This window comes from Empidonax traillii, unplaced genomic scaffold, assembly GCF_003031625.1.
Source record: "Empidonax traillii isolate 1590-97213 ecotype Southwest subspecies unplaced genomic scaffold, ASM303162v1 scaffold84:size2688230, whole genome shotgun sequence".
Taxonomy (NCBI): domain Eukaryota; kingdom Metazoa; phylum Chordata; class Aves; order Passeriformes; family Tyrannidae; genus Empidonax; species Empidonax traillii.
In genome coordinates this window covers 876,283-896,102 of record NW_020955277.1, presented here as the reverse complement: position 1 = coordinate 896,102, position 19,820 = coordinate 876,283, and the positions used below count along the sequence as shown (strand labels likewise).

The window sequence follows — 19,820 nt, the reverse complement described above, 5'->3', positions numbered from 1 at the left end:
AACAGCTCATGATCAAGCATGCTGCTGCTGAGCTAATTTTGGAGTGAGCAAAATGTGAGCTGGTTTGAATTTTTGAAATTTTAGCCAGTGAAAAGCTGATTTGAGGCATGGAATTAGTCAAGTCCTTTTGGAGTGCTGAAATGTAAGCAGTGATTGTGCTCAGCTTTGAATAGGGACTAACCAGTTATTTTTTTCTTGACACTTATTATGGCTGTAATTGTGCTAATATTATGATGCTACGTATTTATATGTATATTTGTAGCAAAATGATACCTTTACCCCACTTTTTAAAGCAGCTTAATATTTCAAGGATAAAGGTTATTATTAGGAATGTTATTATTTTAGACGCTAACAGCAGGTGTAGTGGGCTTATAGCTGTGCCCCATTGAAGTGTTAAGTCATAGGAATTTAAAGAGCCATGGCTTGGCTTCTGTGAGATTTATTATTTAATGTGGGTGTTCTGTTTTGACTTGATCATGTGGTTTGACCAGAGGGTCACAGTCCCCAAAATGGGATTACTGCCAGATGTTGACAAGATCTTGACAAGATCTAAGCGAGGTGCAAGATAGATCTCAGGACAGAAATTGCTGGGAACTACTCTTCTGATTCAGAGAAGTTCCAAGTGCCTACATGGGATAAACATGATTTCTCTGAATGTCTTGGGGTTTGCTGTTATTATTCTGTTATATTTTTCTGTACATCAACAAAAATGTATTCACTTTCACCATCTCAGAAATGTTAACATTAGTCATGATGATGTTAACTTGTACCCTACCAATTACACAGAGCTCTCCTGCTTCATCGTATCGATAATTACACATAGGACTTTATTTTTCCTTTTGAAAAATCCGTTATTGACAGAGGAGTAATGATGCCTGTAAGTTCCTTAAGTATTGCTCAGTCAGGGATATGTAAGATGCAGGAGATGTCCTCATATTTTTGGGGAGAAAGACAGCTCATACTTGGCATGCTGTTAATATTCATGTGTTTCTGAGGTTGTATTTTTGGTTTTAGTTTGATTTTAGGAAGCATTCCAGGCCACAGGGCTGCCTGGCTGTCATTTATCATGCATCCCTGTACTGGCAGAGGACAAAGCGTCATGAAGGATATAAAATGCCATCTAATTTTTCTTTTGTTCTTTAATTCACACACACATGCTTCTTCTGTGTGTTTATCAGTGTGCACAAAATGCCTATATTTGCAAGATAATAGCTGTGTAAATATTAGAAAATCATATTGAAACTCTGTGAAGAAAAAGAGAGCAAGGGGAGAATCCTTCCTGCTACCGAGGAGCCATCTATTGGATAAAACTCATAACTGAACTGAGCATCCATCAAACTGCAGAGGATAACACAGTTTGTTACTGGTCACCGGTAGCTAAAAATAATCCTTTCCTTCCCAATCCCACTTTCACCCACTGTGTTAGAAATCTGTAGAAACCTTTATCCCTTCATGTAAACAAGTCATGAGAGTCAGATATAGGTGTCATTTATGTACTTTAGGTAAAAGCCAGCTTAATATAGCTGAAGATCCAGGATAAATCCTAATGTAGGGTGCAGGTGTGACCATGAATGGATAAACCAGCAGTAGGATTGCTTGCCAGCAGTGGAGAGCAGTTGCTTGGAAAAGTGATAAAGACAAATATTTTTTTTCCATTTTATTAATAGACAATGCAAATAACATTCACTGTACCTATTTTTTTTTTCCCCCTGGTAACAACACATTTATATCAGTCTCACAACCGTGATTAGTTTAGTTTAAAAAAAATTTTTTTTTTTACCTGAAATTACTTCATGGCATAACAAAGCCAAATAATGAGGTGCTCTTTCCCTCAAAACATGTGCAATTTATATATCCTGTAATGCAGAAAGAGAGAACCTTGAACTAACTCTGGGGAGAGATAAGAGAGGGCAGGATGTGAAAAATAAATTCCCAGAATGGCCCGGAAACATCCTGATGGCTCTTCGAAGTGAGTGGTGAGGCTTTGCAAGTATGTTAAGAGGAGCATATGTGGCAGGAAGAACAAAGGATAAGGAAGCAATAATGACATTCCTGTGCATTTTGTTGAATGTCCTATTTGGGAATTAAATTTAAGCAAATACAATTATAATGTGTGGCAAATAGAAAAGGAACAGAGGGGCTGCCTGCAACAGCAGCCTTTAGTCAGCAATTTAAGTCAGCAGAGGGTCAAGCTTCTGGGTGTCAGATACTTAGCCTAAAGCACTCCCTTCCTGCATCCTCCCTTCCTTGTGCAAATAAGAGAGGGGAGGAGTGTCAGAGTGTTTACTGGGAGGCCAGATAAGCTTTGGGAGATGATGCATGCACACAGCATGAAGTAGGGTGGTCAGCTCATTGCTGATGTGGGAATCTGTGCCTGTTCCACACCCTGGCATACGTGAGGGGGCCTGGCACAAGCTATTCTTTTACCACATCACTCAGTTAGTTCTTCTCTTGCTCTGTTTTCCCACTGTGTATTCTGATAAGCTCACTCCTCCACCTTCAAGCTGCAAAACACGTGTGGGACAGGAGAAGCTCAGCTACCGCACACTTAAATCCAATATTTATTGTTTGTACTGTGATAATGCCAGGAGTCATTATCAGAGTGTTGTTATCCTAAATGTTTTGCAAATACAGAATGAGGAGGTTGCTGTCCACTGATACTTGCTACCAGTGTCTCTTGCTCCCCACAATGCAGGGACTGTGAAAACTGTATGGGACTCTTTAGCCATTGAATTTTGGGCTGTTTTCTGAGCCTTCCCCTTGTGTGCATGCAATGGAGGGAGCTGTGCTGGTTGTAATGCTGTGCTGTGCCCTGGGCTGAGGCTGCCAGGCCAAAATGGCAGAGGTGCCAAGCAGCAGCCACAACGTGCATGACATTTGTTTGCCATTAGACTGAATTTTGTGGAGAAAAACGTAGTGTTTCTCTTAGACACCCAGCTCATCCTGCTCAGCCTGGTATTGGAAAGAAACTTCCCAGAGTGAGAGACAGGGGCCAGTTCCTTAAGGGTGTAAATGGACTAGGCTGTGGACAATCCCTTGATTTTACAGTGAAGAACTACTGGGAGGGTTTCCAGCTCTCTGGGAAAGCCATGGGTTTCTCTGTGGGCCCACATAGTTAACGAAACAGTCAAATAGACATCTGTCTTATTTTCTCTCAGCTATAACTGTTGTATTTCTTCATCCTACAGATCACTTCAGCCAAGTCAGGCCTCTGACTAGATCTTAAAACCAGTTTCCTTCTAGAAGAGTTGTAAAGACCTATATTAAGATCGCCTCAACTAGAAACGGTTCTTTACTCCCTCTCCATTCACTAACAATTAGATCTGAAATTCAAATTTCTTTTCATCCCTACTCTGTGTGGGAACATGTGGAGAAGGAAGCTGCTGTCTTTCAAGATGTGAGCCCTCTAGTGCCACTTGCAGCAGTTTAAACTGAAGGGAGATGGGTTGCTAACAAAACCTTGGTTTTAAGAATTTCCCATGGTTTTATTTTCAGGTTGAATAAGGCTTACCCATTCCTCTGTAGATTATTAATGCTCTTTAACTTTGCATTTTGAAGGTCAGAAAAGTGCAAAAATTTTGTGGAAGAAACCAGCAGCACCTGAACACTTTTCTCCCTCACCTTATGGATGGAGGCACTACTACATGAAAATGGTTTTGTGTTTTTCAGCATTATGATTTTTCTGTTAACATCATGCTTTGTTAAAGACCTATGGGACTTACTGAAGTTATATATATATATATATATATATATATATGTGTATACACACAGAGAGAGAGAGAAATATATACAAACACAGGTTGTGGGTGAAATCTAAAGATTTACGATATCTGCAGTGTCTCACAGGAGGAGGGGAAACCTCTCCAGTGACGAAAAATGGTCCAGTGCTGGGGTGGACTGCCTGGGGAGCCTGTGGGAAGTCAGGGTTTGCTGGGTTTTTAAGAACAGGTTAGACAAACAGCTGTCAGTGCTGGTTTGGCTGATGTTGCCTCGTGGCAAGGGGATGAAGTAGATGACTTGCTCAGTTCCTTCCAGGGCTCTTTTCCCCCTGTGATGATGCTTTTGCCTTAAACTCTTTGAGTCTGTGTAAATCTGTTTTCATCCTAGGTCTTAAAGGGTTTTCTGAGAGCATCATTAGCTTTTCTTCACGGGGTTTTATAAGATTTGATGTCTGTTGTCCCGATTTTACAGATGGAGAAGCTACACCAGTTATAACTGTGCTTTAAAGGCAAAAACAGCAGTGCAGCTTTAAGCATCTCAGCGTCTGTGTAGGTCAGTGCTTAACCAGTAGCTCATATTGGTCACTTCGAAGATTTAGTGGGAAACTCGGCCAATAAAATCCGTATCATACTCTAATTCAGGCTTAATGTTGGCTTTATTTTTATTTTTAAAAGGAACATTGGTCACACAGAGGAGATATGTTTTGTTACCATGTTTAATGCTTTCTACTGTCAGGTGCTTTCATCTGTTTGCTGACATACCTGCCCCTTCTGGGTCTGGTCAGCATTTCATGTTGCCTTTTTGCAACATTATTGAAGGGACACTTCTTTTTTCTTTCAAGTAGAAAAAGGCATTGCTGGAACTTCTGATGTCAAATGCAGTATCATGGAATTCTCCCTCTTAACTGTGAACTACTGCCAGACACTTGCACAGTAGTTTAGTGATGATAATATATGAAAATATCAGAAAAAGTGTAAAGATATACAAAATCTTTTCAGTCTGGGATTTTAACATAAATATTAAGATCAGACCAGGATGGCAAAAGGTGCTCCACTTTCCAGGTGAGTACTTAGTGAGTTTTTATTTTTTTGCTTTAAATTAAGTAATTTTTTAAACGCAAGTTTTGTAACACATACCTGCCCTCAGACATTCAGCCCATTTGCAATAAAAACATTGCAGCGGTTTCATCAGCTGATGTTAACAAATGCAAACTAAAGAGTTTTATCTGCCAGACTGAAAAGTTTCCCAGCCACTCCTGAATAATGGCCATAGTCTGCAGTCCTTCCAGAGCTGAGCATCACCTGTGAGAGCACCTTGTCCTCAACCTTCAGACGCACAAATGTGGGGGCTGTCAGCTCCTTCTTTCCAGTTGATTCGAGCTTTTGTGTTCAAACACAAGGCAAAAGGAAAAACTCTCTGAACGGTTTTGGAATTGGATATATTGTCAGAGAAACTGGCTTATTTTTTTTTGTTTTGTTTTGTGTTTGTGTTTTTTTGTTTGTTTGTTTTGTTTTGTTTGTGATTTCCCTGAGAAACCGAAGGATACCTGCAAGTGTTACAGAGAGTGTGAATTTGATCCTTCCAAAGAAGTTTGGCAAAATAATACTTTTTTTGCTTCTTTTTCAAAAGGACCTGGGTAGCTACAACAGTGCTTTACTGATAACTTCCTGGTGACAGAGGTTGTCTCACTTAAAAAGATGGTTGACAAATCAAGCTTATAAAAAGTGACCTGCATATACACTGATATAGCAGTGTGTACAAGTTTGCTGAAATAATGTGAGATGTGATCTTCTTACCTGTTAGATAAGGATTCTGAAGCCTATCTTTTTTGAGCTGCCCTCAGAGCATTTGAGAAAGACTAGGAGGGTCTGTACAGTTTATTGTGAGTGGTATTATATTACCATATAGCATTCATTGTATGAATTCATTGCACCACAGCAAGTGCTTTACAGAGTACTAGCCAATTATGTCATTTATTTTTATTCCTTGATTCAACTTAAAGTTGCTTTTTGTGGCTCTTTTGAACTCAAAATGAGGAGCTAAACTATCAGAGTGGTGCAAAATTTGAGCATAGTTTGAAGAAAACATAATTGAAATCACAGCATTAAGAACAAAAATTCCAACTGATTTGGTAGTTTTCCTTAGTAATTTCTGACTTCACCTTGCAGAGAAGTTGAATGGCTTAATCTCTCTACCGAAAACATAACCCAAAGGCCCCCTGGACCCCCAAAGCAGTGGTGAATTTGCCAGAAGGTCAGCTGGCGTGTCAGTCTTAGGTATGAAAACACAGTTCCCTGTTTAGGATGGAAAGAGCTGGAGACATTCCCCCACCCCCCAGGACGCTTGCCTCCTGTGAGGAAAGTCATGATGCATCTCGCGTGTGAGGGATACATCTCTCTCCTTCTGACAGCTGCAAAACTTAAAGGCAGTGATTTGAGGAGGGGAGATGGATGCTGTGGATTGGCCTTCCCCAGCACAGCACACGTCTATTCTTCCAGCGCGTAGCACAGCGCTCGTTACGGTTCTGTGCAGAGTGATTTCTCTGCATGGCCAGGTGATGTTTAAGGAGACTAATGAGAGAAATGATACAGCCCAGAACACTGGTGTCAGGAAATATATTGCAAGGTGTCTATCTTGGGGAAGCTGGAAGCGGGGCTTGTCTTATTATATATTTCAAAGGGTATGTCTGTGTCACCATCAAGTCAGACATGCACCCTGTCCCGTACTGCATTCAAATTACTTTTTTTTTTTTTTTCAAATCATAGCTTTCCATTCAATTATCATTGGCTTAATGACAGGCTCTGTGTAGTATGAGGGCAAAAGAAGAGTCCATTGCGTTAGCACACCGTACTTTTGTGGTAGGAACTTGTTTCTGAGGCCATTGTAACATAACTATGCAAGTGTCAGAGGACAGGATAGAGGCTATTATGGGCTTCTGCTTTTTGTGAGGAAAATCAAACAAATGTCCCTAATAGAAAAAAGGAAGCCAGCAGCTGGATGTGATGACCAGAGAATGTTTTTGTGCAGTGACACTGTCAGTACCTGGTCTGTTGTCAAACTGAAAGAAATGCCTTTTTAAACTTTTTTCTCATTCTGCTGGCAACCCAAGTGGAGAAACCCCTCCTATGAATTTTCATGAGATACCTTTTCCTCATTTCTAGTACTTAACAATACAATTATATTTGGTTTTATGCTAGTATTTGCCTCTATTGTTATTGTTAGGTTTTTGAATCAGAGTGATTTTTCCGTCCTGATGGTGCGGAAAAAAATATGTTTCATTATGACTTGTTATATCTCTGGAAATGTCTTCTCTTGCTTGGGTTGATGATTATTTTTTATGTTGCATTCTATACTGATGCATAAAGTGAAGTAGAATGATGCATAAGGAAGAGAAGCTTTGCTAAAATATCACTCCTTCCACTGTGTAGAATTATCTTGGAAAAAGCTTGTGTCTTTCTAATGTTATGCTTTTCTTCTTCCTGGTATTATTCAAGTAGTTTTTACAGATGAATGTTGTTTTTGCAAGGCTGTTTATGAAGCCATTGCTCTTAGCAGTACCTGCTCACCTGTGAGCATATTACATGGCACAGATAAGGTATCTAGTCGTTTCTCTATAGGGTGACCTTAAAAACAGATTCTGCAACAAGACAAGCTTTTAAATTCCTAACCAAATATATTACGTGAGTAATAAAAAGAGCTCCTCAAAATGGCCACAGAGGCATTTCAGAGCACATTCTTGGGAATATTCACTCATGCTAGTATTCATTAAGTTTGCTTTCAGCAAAAATTCTTGTGAATGAAATTTTATTCTCTAGTCATTATGATTATTACTTTACTATCATAGCAATAATCATGCTTCGTATAAGGCCAGAACCTGATTTTGTCTAAGGCTGGAGAAACATCTTTTGGGGTCTCCAGAGAGTGTATTGTCTAAATATAAGACCAGACTTGGCTAACAGCTCGTGACTGGGAACTGCAAGCCCTCAGAGAGCAATGGGTTTGTTTACAAGAAAATTCACAGCTAGAGAAGGATGGTTGCAGAACCATACCAAATATTATACCTTTTGAGCTATAGAATACTACAGTGTTACAACCCCACTGAATATGAATGTAATTTTACATTTTTGTGTTATAAAAGTTGTTAAGGTAATGGTGACTGGCTTTACAAATAAAAGAGAATGTCATTACAGATGTGGGTCATTACTACATTGAACTAGTTTATCCACGCACTAATGAATACACTGGATCTGGACTCTCTTGGCTGTTTGTTTTGTTGTTGGGGTTTGTTTTTTTTTTTTTTTTTTTTTTTTTTTTTAGTGTGGAGTGTTTGTTGGTGGTTCTTTTTAATTTTAAAAATGGCCTAATGCAAATATGCATTCCAGGGAAATCCCTGAAGCACAGACTATGCCAAAGAGTTGGACTCTGAGTTGTGCAATACATGGACTCCCAGGATGTGAATAAAGCCCTTCCTGGAAAAGTTAAATGAGATTTTTAGTTATTCACAGCTGAGGTCTGCATGAAGTCTTGTTTCCTCCAATCTAGAAGAACATAATAGAGCAGAAGTATCCTATTATGCTGGTGGAAATTGTGCCTAAGTCTAGGCACAGGGAAGTATTTTCAGAGTTGGAGCTCATTTGCTGAGCACAGTGTGTATAACATTGCTTTGTGTGCCTCCACGTACTGGTGGAAAAACATATCTGCCGTGCTGTGATTCTGGCTGGCCAATGTGTAGAATCCTTCAGCATGCAGTGACTGGCACTGGCTGCTACCTGGAACATTGATTTTTGGGTGTACCAGGGTGCAAGATGCACTATGGCCGTGGGTACAAGGTGCATAATGTACACATGCAAAATGAAAAGGTTCTGTGAAGTGGAGGGAAGGAGTGTTGAAGAGGCAGTGTGCCAACCCCTTGTGTTACTCAAACCCCAAAATAACCATTCCTCTCTGCCTGTAGATCGATCAGAACAGTTTGTTGGCAGCAGAACTAAGCACAGGACACTGAGTATTTCTCCTGTTTTGTTGTCTAACTGCTCTCTTTCCCCATGTCATGAGAAAAATAAATAATCTGATTAAGTCCTTAGACATTTATAATTAATTAGTTCTTCCTTATTCTTATCTTGTTTGCCTGTCCTTTTGTCTGGCTCTTTTTTCTACTTTATCTCTCAATAATCAGATACAAGAAATCATTCAAATTATTTATTTTTAGCAGAGCAATGCAGCTTTACAGCATGTTCTTTTCTTTTGAAGAAAGACTTGGTCCCTTCTTTTGTCCATCTCACTGCACAAGTCGTCATGTTCTGGCACTGCAGTCACTTTCAAGTCCTTGAGCTATCGTGTATTCTGTTGGTATTTGAGGAATTGAAAATCAATCACACAGCCTTATGGCTTGGGTTCAGCACAATTCTATTATGCCCACTCGCAAAAGTCAATTCAAACCTTTTGGGTTATATTTCAGAGCCTAATCAAGCTTGCTGTCCTGACTGGTTTGGAGTCAGCTTACTCTTGTACATAGGTCTGTTTATTAGAGGTTTTGTGTCAGAAACCAGTGTAAAAGAAAGCAGTTTTCATAGCAGTAGGATCACTCCATGGGCATTTTGCAAATACAAACCACCCAAGCAGGTTTTATGGTAGAGGAATACTTACTGTCGTAATACAGTTCTGCAAGTATGTTTTTAAAAATTTAAAAAGCCCAAAATTATGTTGGTAACATAAAGCTATGCTTATATGTGTACTTAGTCATAAAAAGGTGTCCCAGTTTACTGAGATTAGTTTTTAGTCCTGTCAGGTAAAACTGGTAAGAAAATACTGAACTTAGATGGCGACTTTCATGCTTTGGACCATATGAACAAATGAGGGTGGTGTACCCAAGCAGGCGGACCAACTCCTCCTAGAATGCGTTGTGTCACTTCCACTTGGCGGGTGCCCTTGGAACTGCATTTACAGTGTCTATGTCAATCCCCTGATTTACAGCAAGTGCCAAAAGCCCACCCTGAGAATGAAAGTAGCTCTGTATAGAACTGACCATTAACAATCATCTGTGAAAATATGTACCTGTTGTGTACTGGGGGCAGATCAGTCTCATACGTCTCTGAAGAAAGCAGTGACAGGTTCTTGGTTATGGTATTTCCAGCTGATTTGTAGAAGCCTTCTCATTCAGTGAAAGACTGGTGGCCGTTTTGTGGGATCCAAGTGTGCAGAACAAATAGGAAGCAGCTCTCTCTTGCCATTCCCTGTGGGTAAAGGCCTTTTTCTGTGACCCATTCATGTTTCTTCTCATCCTGTGTTCTGCAGAGGCGCAGGGATTTTCTCCAGTGGATGCTTGACTCCCGTGACTCAGCTGACTCCCTGGCAGGCGGGTGCTCTGATGTGATCAGCCCATCTGCCGCTTCCAGACAGAATGAGGCACCTCTTCCTGGCAGGGCCCCATCTGAAAAGGTTCAGAAGACGTTAACAGAGGATGAGATTGCAGGCCAAGCTTTCCTGTTCCTGATTGCTGGCTATGAGACCACCACTAGCACACTGTCCTTTGCCACGTACTTGCTAGCCACCAACCCAGAGTGCCAGGAGAAGGTGCTTCAGGAGATTGATGAGTTCTCTGCGAAACACGTGAGTATGATGTCCTGTGACTATGGTGTGGAGCTTCCTGCAGGGATCAAGGCAGTGTGAATGCTGTCATGCCACTTGGCACCTCCATGACCCCTATTTGTCTCAGCCATAGATGCATATATTAACACTTCATTAATATTTCCAGTAAATAATTAAAAATCTCTATAGTTTAGGTTTTTTTGGAAGCTGTTCATTATATCACTTTACAGCAACACAAGAGATGGCCTAGAAACTTTGTGTCATAGTAAAAGCTTAGCTTTTAAAAAGTACTTTACATTATTTAAATCAACCAGCTGTTGTCAGGCTCTAAAACTAAAACATTTTTATTTTTATCTCTTATACAAATACTTTTATTGGTTTTGTTTTCAATTTTATTTACTGGTCTTTGTAGGAAAATAAACATTGTTCTTACAAACCGTAAACTGGGAAGTTTTGCTTTAAATGTTCATAATTTTTTTCTTTTAGCAGCAGAATATATGTGTAAGCTTAAAAAAAAAAAATCTCAATATTTAATTCTCTTATACTGTGTTCAAACTGCTTCTCCTTCACTATCTGTATTTGCTAAGGGCATTTATGTTTCCTGGATAACCATTGACCATATTTGGTAAAATTAGCAGACCATGCAGCAGCCATTCTTCCACCCTACGCTCTCTGCCCAAGTTGGTGGTTATGATAATTCAGATTGAGGGTCTTCTTCTTTTCACAAATGCTTTTATAGCAGAACATGAGCCTAACAGGAATAAAATTACACCAGGCATGGCTGTCTCAGAGGATTTTAGCTGGGGGATTTGCATGCTGAAAGCCTTTACTATACAGTTTTTGGGGTTTCATACTTTTATGCATTCTATTCTGTGTTGTACTTACAGAACAAGAAAAGAGCTGTATAATTTTCTGCTTTGCTCGTGGTAAAAAATTCTCGACTATGCACAGTTTGTCCATTCAAAAGCTGCTGTTTCCCTCCTTTTTCTTGTGGAAACATAAAAGCCAGGGTTTGTATACACAGAAAATGTCGCCAGTTGTCTTTCACGGTGAGGTTCTGAGCATAGTGGTTCTCCACCTAAGACTGCCATTGCTCTGAGGTTGCAGATGGATGACAGCAGTGGAGGTTAGGGTTGTGCAGTCAATTCCACAGAGCTTTTTTTCAGTGCATGCTTCATACCTACCGCTGATATGAGCTAACTTGATACCACAAAAGCATTGATGTTCTGACTGTAGGGCTTGGGTTATATCCTTAGGTTGTTAGCTCTCCATCAGTGCAGCTGGAATGTATTTACTTGTTTCATTCACATGTGGCAGACCTATTTGTGCCCTCGTGTATAGTTAGGTCAACTGACTTCCAGGCCTGCAAAGATGGGAAGGTGCAACTTGGCCTGGAGGATGTGAAGTTTGCTGGTTAATACTGGTGGCAGAGTTGCACACAGAAGCACTTATTATTCAATCCCAGGGAAAATATGGTTCATCTCCTCACCAATTCCTGGAAGCTGACAGCCTAAGAAACCAAAGTGAAATTGCTGGGAGAGGTATCCAGTAGGATAAGTTCGTGATACCATTCATGTCTGTCTGTAGATGGTGATCTGAATTAGTGACCTTTTCCATGTAAGTGCATAGAAAGCTGACTGCAAACAGTAATTAACTAGCTGGTTGTTTATGGATATTTCATGTAGGGAGTCCATGCATATGGCCATGTCCACGTTAAGTAGTAGCATGCTCCCATAGACAGATTCGTCCTCTAGCACGGCTGGTAGTGAGAACTGTTGGACACACAATCTGTGCACCTCAGGAGTTTATTTTGGGTTAGTCTAAGCCTGGCTCTGTGTACCAAATTCCTCTAAGCAGTTGGTCTGGTTTAGTTCTAGTTAAAGGAGCCCTTGTTGCGTACTTGGAGACTGCAGTGTGAACCAGTGCAAGAGATTCGGCTGTGAGTCTGCTCCTGATCCAAGCTCAAGAACTAAATGGAACCTGTGTTGTGTATGGTCTGAGTGAGCTGTCACTCACCATTAGTAATATTTCAGTAATAATCCAACTCAAATGCACAGTTCTTGACTCTCTTGGTTCTCTAGAAATATTTTGCTAATGATTTCAGCTTTTGCACTATCTGGGAGACCTAAGGACACTTGTGGTAATGTGTAGAGAGATGGCACTCAAAGTAAACTAATAATTTTTTCAGGTCAGCACTGTATACAGTCTGTGTGGTGCCTCAGCCCAAACTGGTGTCCTCATCCCAAACCATGCTGTCCTACATCACATATAATTATTGGAAGTATCTTTCAAATAACTTCCCTGTACTTTATGAATTTTCAGGTTTAGCTTTAGCTGATGCATATTTTGCTGCATGGCCAAGGGTAAGAGGGAGAGAAGGATAACTATTCACCTGCAGTCCCTAATACAAGGAAATTCATAGATCTGATCTGTGCAGCCCCGTCTTTCAAAAGATTTCCTTTTATAAACAGTTCATGATTTGGCAGGGGAGCAGAGGGGCAATACACTACTCAAAGAGCCCATCCCAGAATAAGGAAAAGAGTGCAGCAGTTCAGTCCCCTTAGTGACTGTAATTAACTACTTTTAGCCTAGAAAATGAGATCTATGTGAACGGTTTGCAAGTTACGGGAGCAGAAGCTATTTTAGAACTGGGTATATATAGATGCTATGTTCAGTTGTCATGCAAGAGAGAGGAAGGGAGAGGACATAGAAGCTACAGGCTCACAGTTAGTTATCAAGTCAGTTGCTAAGAAATTTGATTAGGTTATTGCTTGTATTCAGCACATCAGCTTTGCTCTTATAAAGGTGCTTTGCAATTTTCAGAAAGGAAGGGCTTTAGAAGGCCAAAACACGGGGAATGATACAGTCAGGTTGTTTTGACAGGTGGTAGAAGACTGATTTGATTTGCAGATATGCAAGTATTAAACACAGTACCCTCTTCAGCCAAATTTATACTCAGGTAATTATAACTACAAAATGCTCTCCACCACATCCCCTTCCTTCCTTCAACCATTTCAGTTGCTTCATGCAGCATGTTTTATTACCCTAATCTGTGGTGTAGAGCTGCGGTATGATTTTACAGCAGCTGCTGTGTATCATCCCAGAGATGGCTGTACTTTGGTGGTGGACAGAGTGATTTATATACTCATTTACCAAAGTTTATAAAGACATGTGAGAGCCATCTGAGAAGAGGTGCTATAAATGACAGGCACAGTTCCAACTTTTTGGCACTCCAGCTAAAAACGCAAAGCACGGTGACCTTGTGATAGTCAGTAAGGAGAGAGAACAGGGTTAGTCCATCTGGGTGTACAGCAGTATTTTGGTGGCTCCGAGTGTTTCACTTGAGGATACCCCCGAGTTTGCTGTGATTTTTGTCTGTCTGTTTTGCACAGTGGGTATCTTGGCAGGATGGGAGGGCATAAAGGGGATGGAGAAAGCCGAGGCACTGCTGGGCTAGCAAGTGGCTGCAGTGTGGTGCAGAAATATAAGACTAGGTGCTGGAAGTGGTCTAGCACCAGCAATGTGCTGGGAATTAGGAGCCCAGAGGAGAGGTAGGTCTGACTGATCATGTTGTCCTGCTGTGTTGTGTCCAGCGGAATTTGTTTCAGAGCTGCCTCAGGAGATCTCACTGCTTCTCTGCCTGAATACATTGTGGAGATGGCACTTCCAGGCAAGTGTCCTCAGAAGACAGTGCCTGAAGTGAGTCATGGATTGTCATCTCTTTTTTTACCTCCAGGACCATCCTTATGTGTTTGCTAAAGGACTTTCTAGGTCTTTCTTGACTGTTATCTCAGTGTGGAGATGGTGCCAAGTGAGAAGAGGCACCTGGCCCATTTCACAGCCTGGCAAGCAGAAACCTCTAGTCTTGGTTATTGTAGAGGGTAGGATACACAGGTTATTTCTCTCCTCACCTCTGTCTGGGGTTTTGGGGTGTAGGGAAAGGGAGTGCACAGCCTTTTATTGTCTCTGGAGAAGCAGAGAGACAAGGTACTGAGTGGTGATTACTGTCATCACACGCTGCATCTTCCCATTCTACCTCTGAATCCCTGTGTCTGCTCTAACTGCACTGGGAAAAACAAGTTTAAGCATAATTCCTCTAACACACAAATAAAAATTCAAATTGTAGAGGCTTTGACCTGATCCTCTTCATAAATCCCTCGAGGGTGTAGTATGTGCACTGTGAAGGGCAATCCACTGAAAATAAGATGTACCTATTTGCTCCAAGCTTGTTGCTGGGTATGCAGCTTACTTTGGATACCATGAAGACAAAATAAACAGGATGAAAAGAGAGTTAAATATGAGCTAGTGGGGGCAGGACGCCTACATCTGTGTCTGTATAAAATAATATTACTTTCTGCAGAGACCACAGATCTGTTTCCAGGACAGCAAAGAGGGGTCAGATCTTCAGAAGGCTGTAAACTGGCACATGTTTGGTATTAGCAGAGGTATGGTGATATGCATCAGTTGAGAAGCAAGCCTGGTATATACCAGTAAAGGAGCACAGGGGAAAAAAAAAGGAAGTCTGCTATTTCAAGACCTCATTCTTTTTATAGCATTTGTGGCTAACCATCCCTAAACTGTTAGAGGCTATACAGTTGTGAAAGAGATGTTTTTATCCATATTAACCCAGTGAGAAGGAATGCACCCATGGTCTTCACCTTTGCATTTCAGTTAATAATGATCCCTGTGCAGAGTTTTTAAAGAACAAGATGTGTTTAGGAACAGTTCTTGCACTTGTGACTGATTATTTTGTTTTTAAAGCATGTTGATTTTTGTTTATGTGTGTGTGTGCTTAGCAAAAGCATAGTAAGCCTGCAGCACAAATTCGTTCTGAGCAGATGGACACTTGCTTCTGAGCACCACTGTGTGCTCTGAGCTGCTCTGTGTGCTTTGTCCTAAGCCACAGTGCTTAGGGCTTGAAAAATTGCATCTTCCATGCTGGGGATTCCCAGCCTCTTTTTCTTACCTCATTTTAGCATTTACATGTCTCTCTCCCTTCCTTCTTCCTACTCTCAAACCTGAATCATTCACAATTAGAATTTCTTTTTCTTTTTTTTTTTTTTTTTTGGTGGTGATTTATTGGACTGTGTAATTGTAGACAGAAAGAGTTGTGGCACAAAATAGATTGCGAAAACATAGGTAATCAAGCCAACTTCTCATGAGAAACTATTTGTTACCCTTAGGTGAAATGTGGTGAGTGTCTACGTATGTTCTCCTGATCTGTTGCAAAGTAAACACAACAGGTTAAACAAGTGAAACTAGGTCTTTTTCTTGTGGGAGGGAAAGCAAGAATGCTTGGGGCAGCTAAGGAGGGCAAAAAAAGTACAAGAATAAACTGTTCTGTCTCTATGTAATAATGAAATCCATACTTGAAGGTGCAGAGCATAGTGAAACCTCTAGCAAGGAGCACCCTGAATTCTAATCTTGGCTTCAGGAATAATTTGCTGCACGTTCTCAGTAATAGATAATCAGGCCTTGCATTAGCAAATGGGTAGCCTTGGTACTACAAGGCTTGGGACATTTCTAGCCCATCATGACTTAAAGCACCACAGGAAAAAGTTGCATTGAAGGGTTAGTGCTGCTTAGTGACCCTGAGATGTGTTGCTGCACTGATACATAAGGTTTAGGGTCCGATGAGGGATAGGGTAGCAGCTCACTGCTCCATGCTGCTGATGCCTAGGAATACTTTCAGGAACCCTGACAAAGTTGTAGCAGAGCACAGGAGTAAGGAGTGGCAAATAAAAGTGAATAGAGGAAAGGGCAGCTATTACTGTAATACAGTCATTGGAGACTGCAAGGCTGTGTTTTGCATTCTATTTTTAAAAAGCTGTGTATAGCTCCTATCATTGTTTGATATGATACTTAGAAACATCAGTGTGGAGAGGAATGAAGAGCTGGATAAGACCCAATATGCCTCTACTCCATCCAATTTCATATCCACAGAAAGTACTAGTGTAATGATTCAGTTCTGGTATGACTTACCAACATTTTCACCTCTGGCTAGAGGCCGTAAAGTTCAAGAAACTTCAAAATCCTGTCATACATTCTCACTATTTTAACGGCAATTTGGAGTTTTTTTCTTTAATAGAAAGAAATCTTCCTGTTCCTATAAATACTCGATTTTCTGTTGCTCTAGGGCCCAGGAATATTTTCAATACATTTAATTGAAAATGTTGACCAGACTGTTTCATCTTATTCTTTCATGTCAATAATATTGATCGAAATCATTGCAATCTGTAATTTTGTTTATGAAGAGACACTGCTAAATTCCATTTTAGCTGCTGTGTGAGGTCAGTTGTGCATGGGCCAGGTTCAACCGGACTGATACACAAACACCTCCTTTATGATTGATGATTCTGATGCTGTAATTTATCAAGCTTACTGGATGTGGCAGTTGCTCATCTTGGGTAATTGCCATCCTTGACTTGAGTGGAATCATACTACTTTACACTGGCTTGTGATTCTGTTCTCCACACTGAAAACCTCCTTCACTAATATCTCTACAGTCTAATGGAGATGTCTTATTGTGGAGATGTCTTATTGTAAAGAGATTTTACCATTTCAAAATTTTCCATTTCCATAAAATTTCTAGAGAGCAGAGAGAGGTAGGACCATTTTTATGGTGTCTCTCTGCCTGATTGAGTGCTTTAGATTTTTAAGCTGTCTGTGCAGAGAGTCTCCTTGGTAGGACGGAGAGTTTTCTCTGAGCATTAGTGAAAAATGAGAGGTGAAAGTCAGAGAGATAGATGTCACTGTCAGGGAATTACTACAACAATTTGCATGAGTTTGGTGCCTTTCATGCAGTATCTCAAGGCTCTGTGCTCTCAGAAGCTTTCAACTACAGAGACTAAGCTTCACTAAGCAAATATTGCTGACGGTGGAGGCTTGCATTTATCAAGGGAGACTGAATTGTAAATAGTGTGCAGAAAAAAGTCCACAGCAGAGAGTCACAGTTACACATGCATACACATGCATGCACAAAACACACAGTACCAGTAAGCACAAGCAATACTGTGTGTTGTTGCTGTTTATTCTCTTGATGGAAATGACACTCTTTGATTTCTTTTTTGTTTAAGAAGGTGTTGCAGAACCTCGCAAGTGTCAGCTGTCAGCAATTGGTTTTGTTGTAAACAAATAAAACGATGCTTTTAAAGATGTAGAGAGTGAGTACTGTTAAGTTATATTTCTGCAGATCTTCATCCAGTCACTCAATGTCTGAAATCAGTTTTTCATCTTAATCTCTTGGTGCTTCTCTACATACAGGTTGAAGATTTCATAGTACTCCATCCTTGACTTTTCCAAGAACTCTACCAAACCCACAACTTGAGTATGAAAAAACTTATTTCATTCCTATGAAAGTCCTTTTGACAAGTGGTGATTCTATGTGGCCTGAAATGGTGTTGTTGAGATGATTAATGTACCTTTATTTCAAGGAACTTCTTGCTGTTGACACTGCAGGGTTCATTTACCCCTTTTCACCCAAGTAAAAAAAATTAAAAATAAAAAAAAACACCCACTTTTATTCTTCCATTTGTTCAGGCTTATCAGTTTCTTGCCCATGAAGACTAATTTATCTTTTGCTTGCAATGTCACATGTTGCTCAATGATTCTGCCTTATTGTTATTCTTGAGCGAAACTGAGTCTCAGGTAATGTATGCTAGACAGATACTCATTTTCTCCCCTGAATTTTCCTGGTATTTTGCCATCCTCGTAATAATTGACCCACTATCACTGCTGCAGGGTTCATGTTAAAGAATAAATTTTTCTAGTGACATGGAACGTTTAATGGTGAAGATGTTAATAATGTAGCTCTTTAAATGTGATTAGGCAGATCTGTTTAAAGAGGAAGTAAAGGGAAGGATGCATCTTTCCCCTCTTTCTATGCCTTCTCTCCCTCACCTCCCTCCTTTCATCTGAGGCTTTTATGGAGGAATGAGCTTATTTGCTTTTAATTTAAGGAAAAGTATTAGTGCTGGGAAAGAAACTGGCTACAGTTTTCCTCAGGATTCGTATCCAAACTGCTCCTGCATATGGCAATCAACATGCTGCCTCCAGGGACAGAGCAGACAAAATAATACCAATATCAATGTCCAATCAATGCCAACTATTTATATCAGCATTACCTTTTTGGCTACATATAGGTAACATCATTTTCAGGGTGGAACATCATTCCAGGTAGAATTGGTAGATCAAATTTGCACTGTGCAGTTGAACCTTGCAGAAGGGAGTAAGGAGATAAGCTCAACCCGCTACCCACCACCACCCACCTCCACAACTTTGGGAGGGACATACTCTCACCAGCCTAACCAGAAGGGTTACATATGGCAGGAAAAGAAGTGAACATGGCATGACTTCTCAAGAATGGGCGTGCCTTCATAGGTATAGGTGCCTATTCTTTCAGTGGCAGCCTGTCTAACACTCAGGAGCTTTGTCAGAGGGAAAGTAGAATCCAAGTCCAGAAAGGTATTGTACTAATATATACATATATATATAAATATGTATTTATTATATAGATTTTTTTCATGGAAGTAAGACCCCAAAAGTTTCTATAAGGTTTATGCTGCTGAATCATAGTTATACAGCAAAGAAAAAGAGAACAGTAGTCATAGGCACAAGCTCAGATGTGAAAAAAATCAGAGAAACCAAACCATCTGGCCCTTGAAAGAACTTACAAATGAGAGAGGGTGGCCTTGGACATCTGAGTCAGGACTCCACACTGTGTCTCAGCATTAGCAGCCAGTCGCATTCATCAGGCAGGAAGTTGTCTCCTGAGGAATATTAAATATTAAATACTAAGCTAAACAAAGAAGCATTTTCAAGCTTTTTGTTAGTTAGCACCATTTGGAATGAGATCCCTCCATGAACCCAGACTGACAGGCATATTCTTCAGAGGATGAAGATGTTGGTCCATTCCTCACATTCTTGTCTACTGCAGGGATCTCCACTGAACTGTCTGCTTCTGAGAGGCCTTCAAGACCAAGAGATAAAGTCTTACTTTAGTAGCATTTCCACTGGTCAGGACAACAGGGAGTCAGGATTTGTGAAAACAAATACCATTTTCATGATAAAGAATTCCCATGAGACCTGCAGCAAGGGCCTGTAGTGGCAGGACAAGGGGTAATGGCTTTAAACAAAAAGACAATAAAAAGTTTCAGATTAGATTCTTTACTGTGAGGGCGGTGAGACACTAGAACAGTTTGCCCAGAGCAACTGTGGATGCCCCATCCCCAGGAACCTTCACGGCCAAGTTGGATGGGGCTTTGAGCAACTTTGTCAAGTGGAAGGTGTCACTGCCCATGGTAAGGGGGTTTGAACTAGATTATCTTTAAGGTCCTTTGCAAGCCAAACCATTCTATGATTTTTTGGGCAGAGGAAGGGAAGTATTGGGGAACAACTTATAAACCAGAAGTGACTAACAAGATGTGTTTGTGTACGACTGCATGAGAAAAAGAAGGAAGAGAATGGATCATGGCTGAAGAAAATAAAGTCTTTCATCTGAAAGTTTCACAAAGACT

General features: G+C 40.5%; 1 protein-coding gene across 4 annotated transcripts in view; it reads left to right on the top strand.

Moving 5' to 3' along the window:
* TBXAS1 (thromboxane A synthase 1) overlaps positions 1-19,820 on the top strand; it is a 242,668-nt gene that overhangs the window by 165,945 nt on the left and 56,903 nt on the right. For all 4 annotated transcript variants that reach the window (XM_027881146.1, XM_027881147.1, XM_027881148.1 and 1 more), the window contains one exon: positions 10,012-10,326. In XM_027881146.1, coding sequence (XP_027736947.1) covers positions 10,012-10,326 — 315 coding nt within the window. The remainder of the gene's footprint in view (positions 1-10,011; positions 10,327-19,820) is intronic.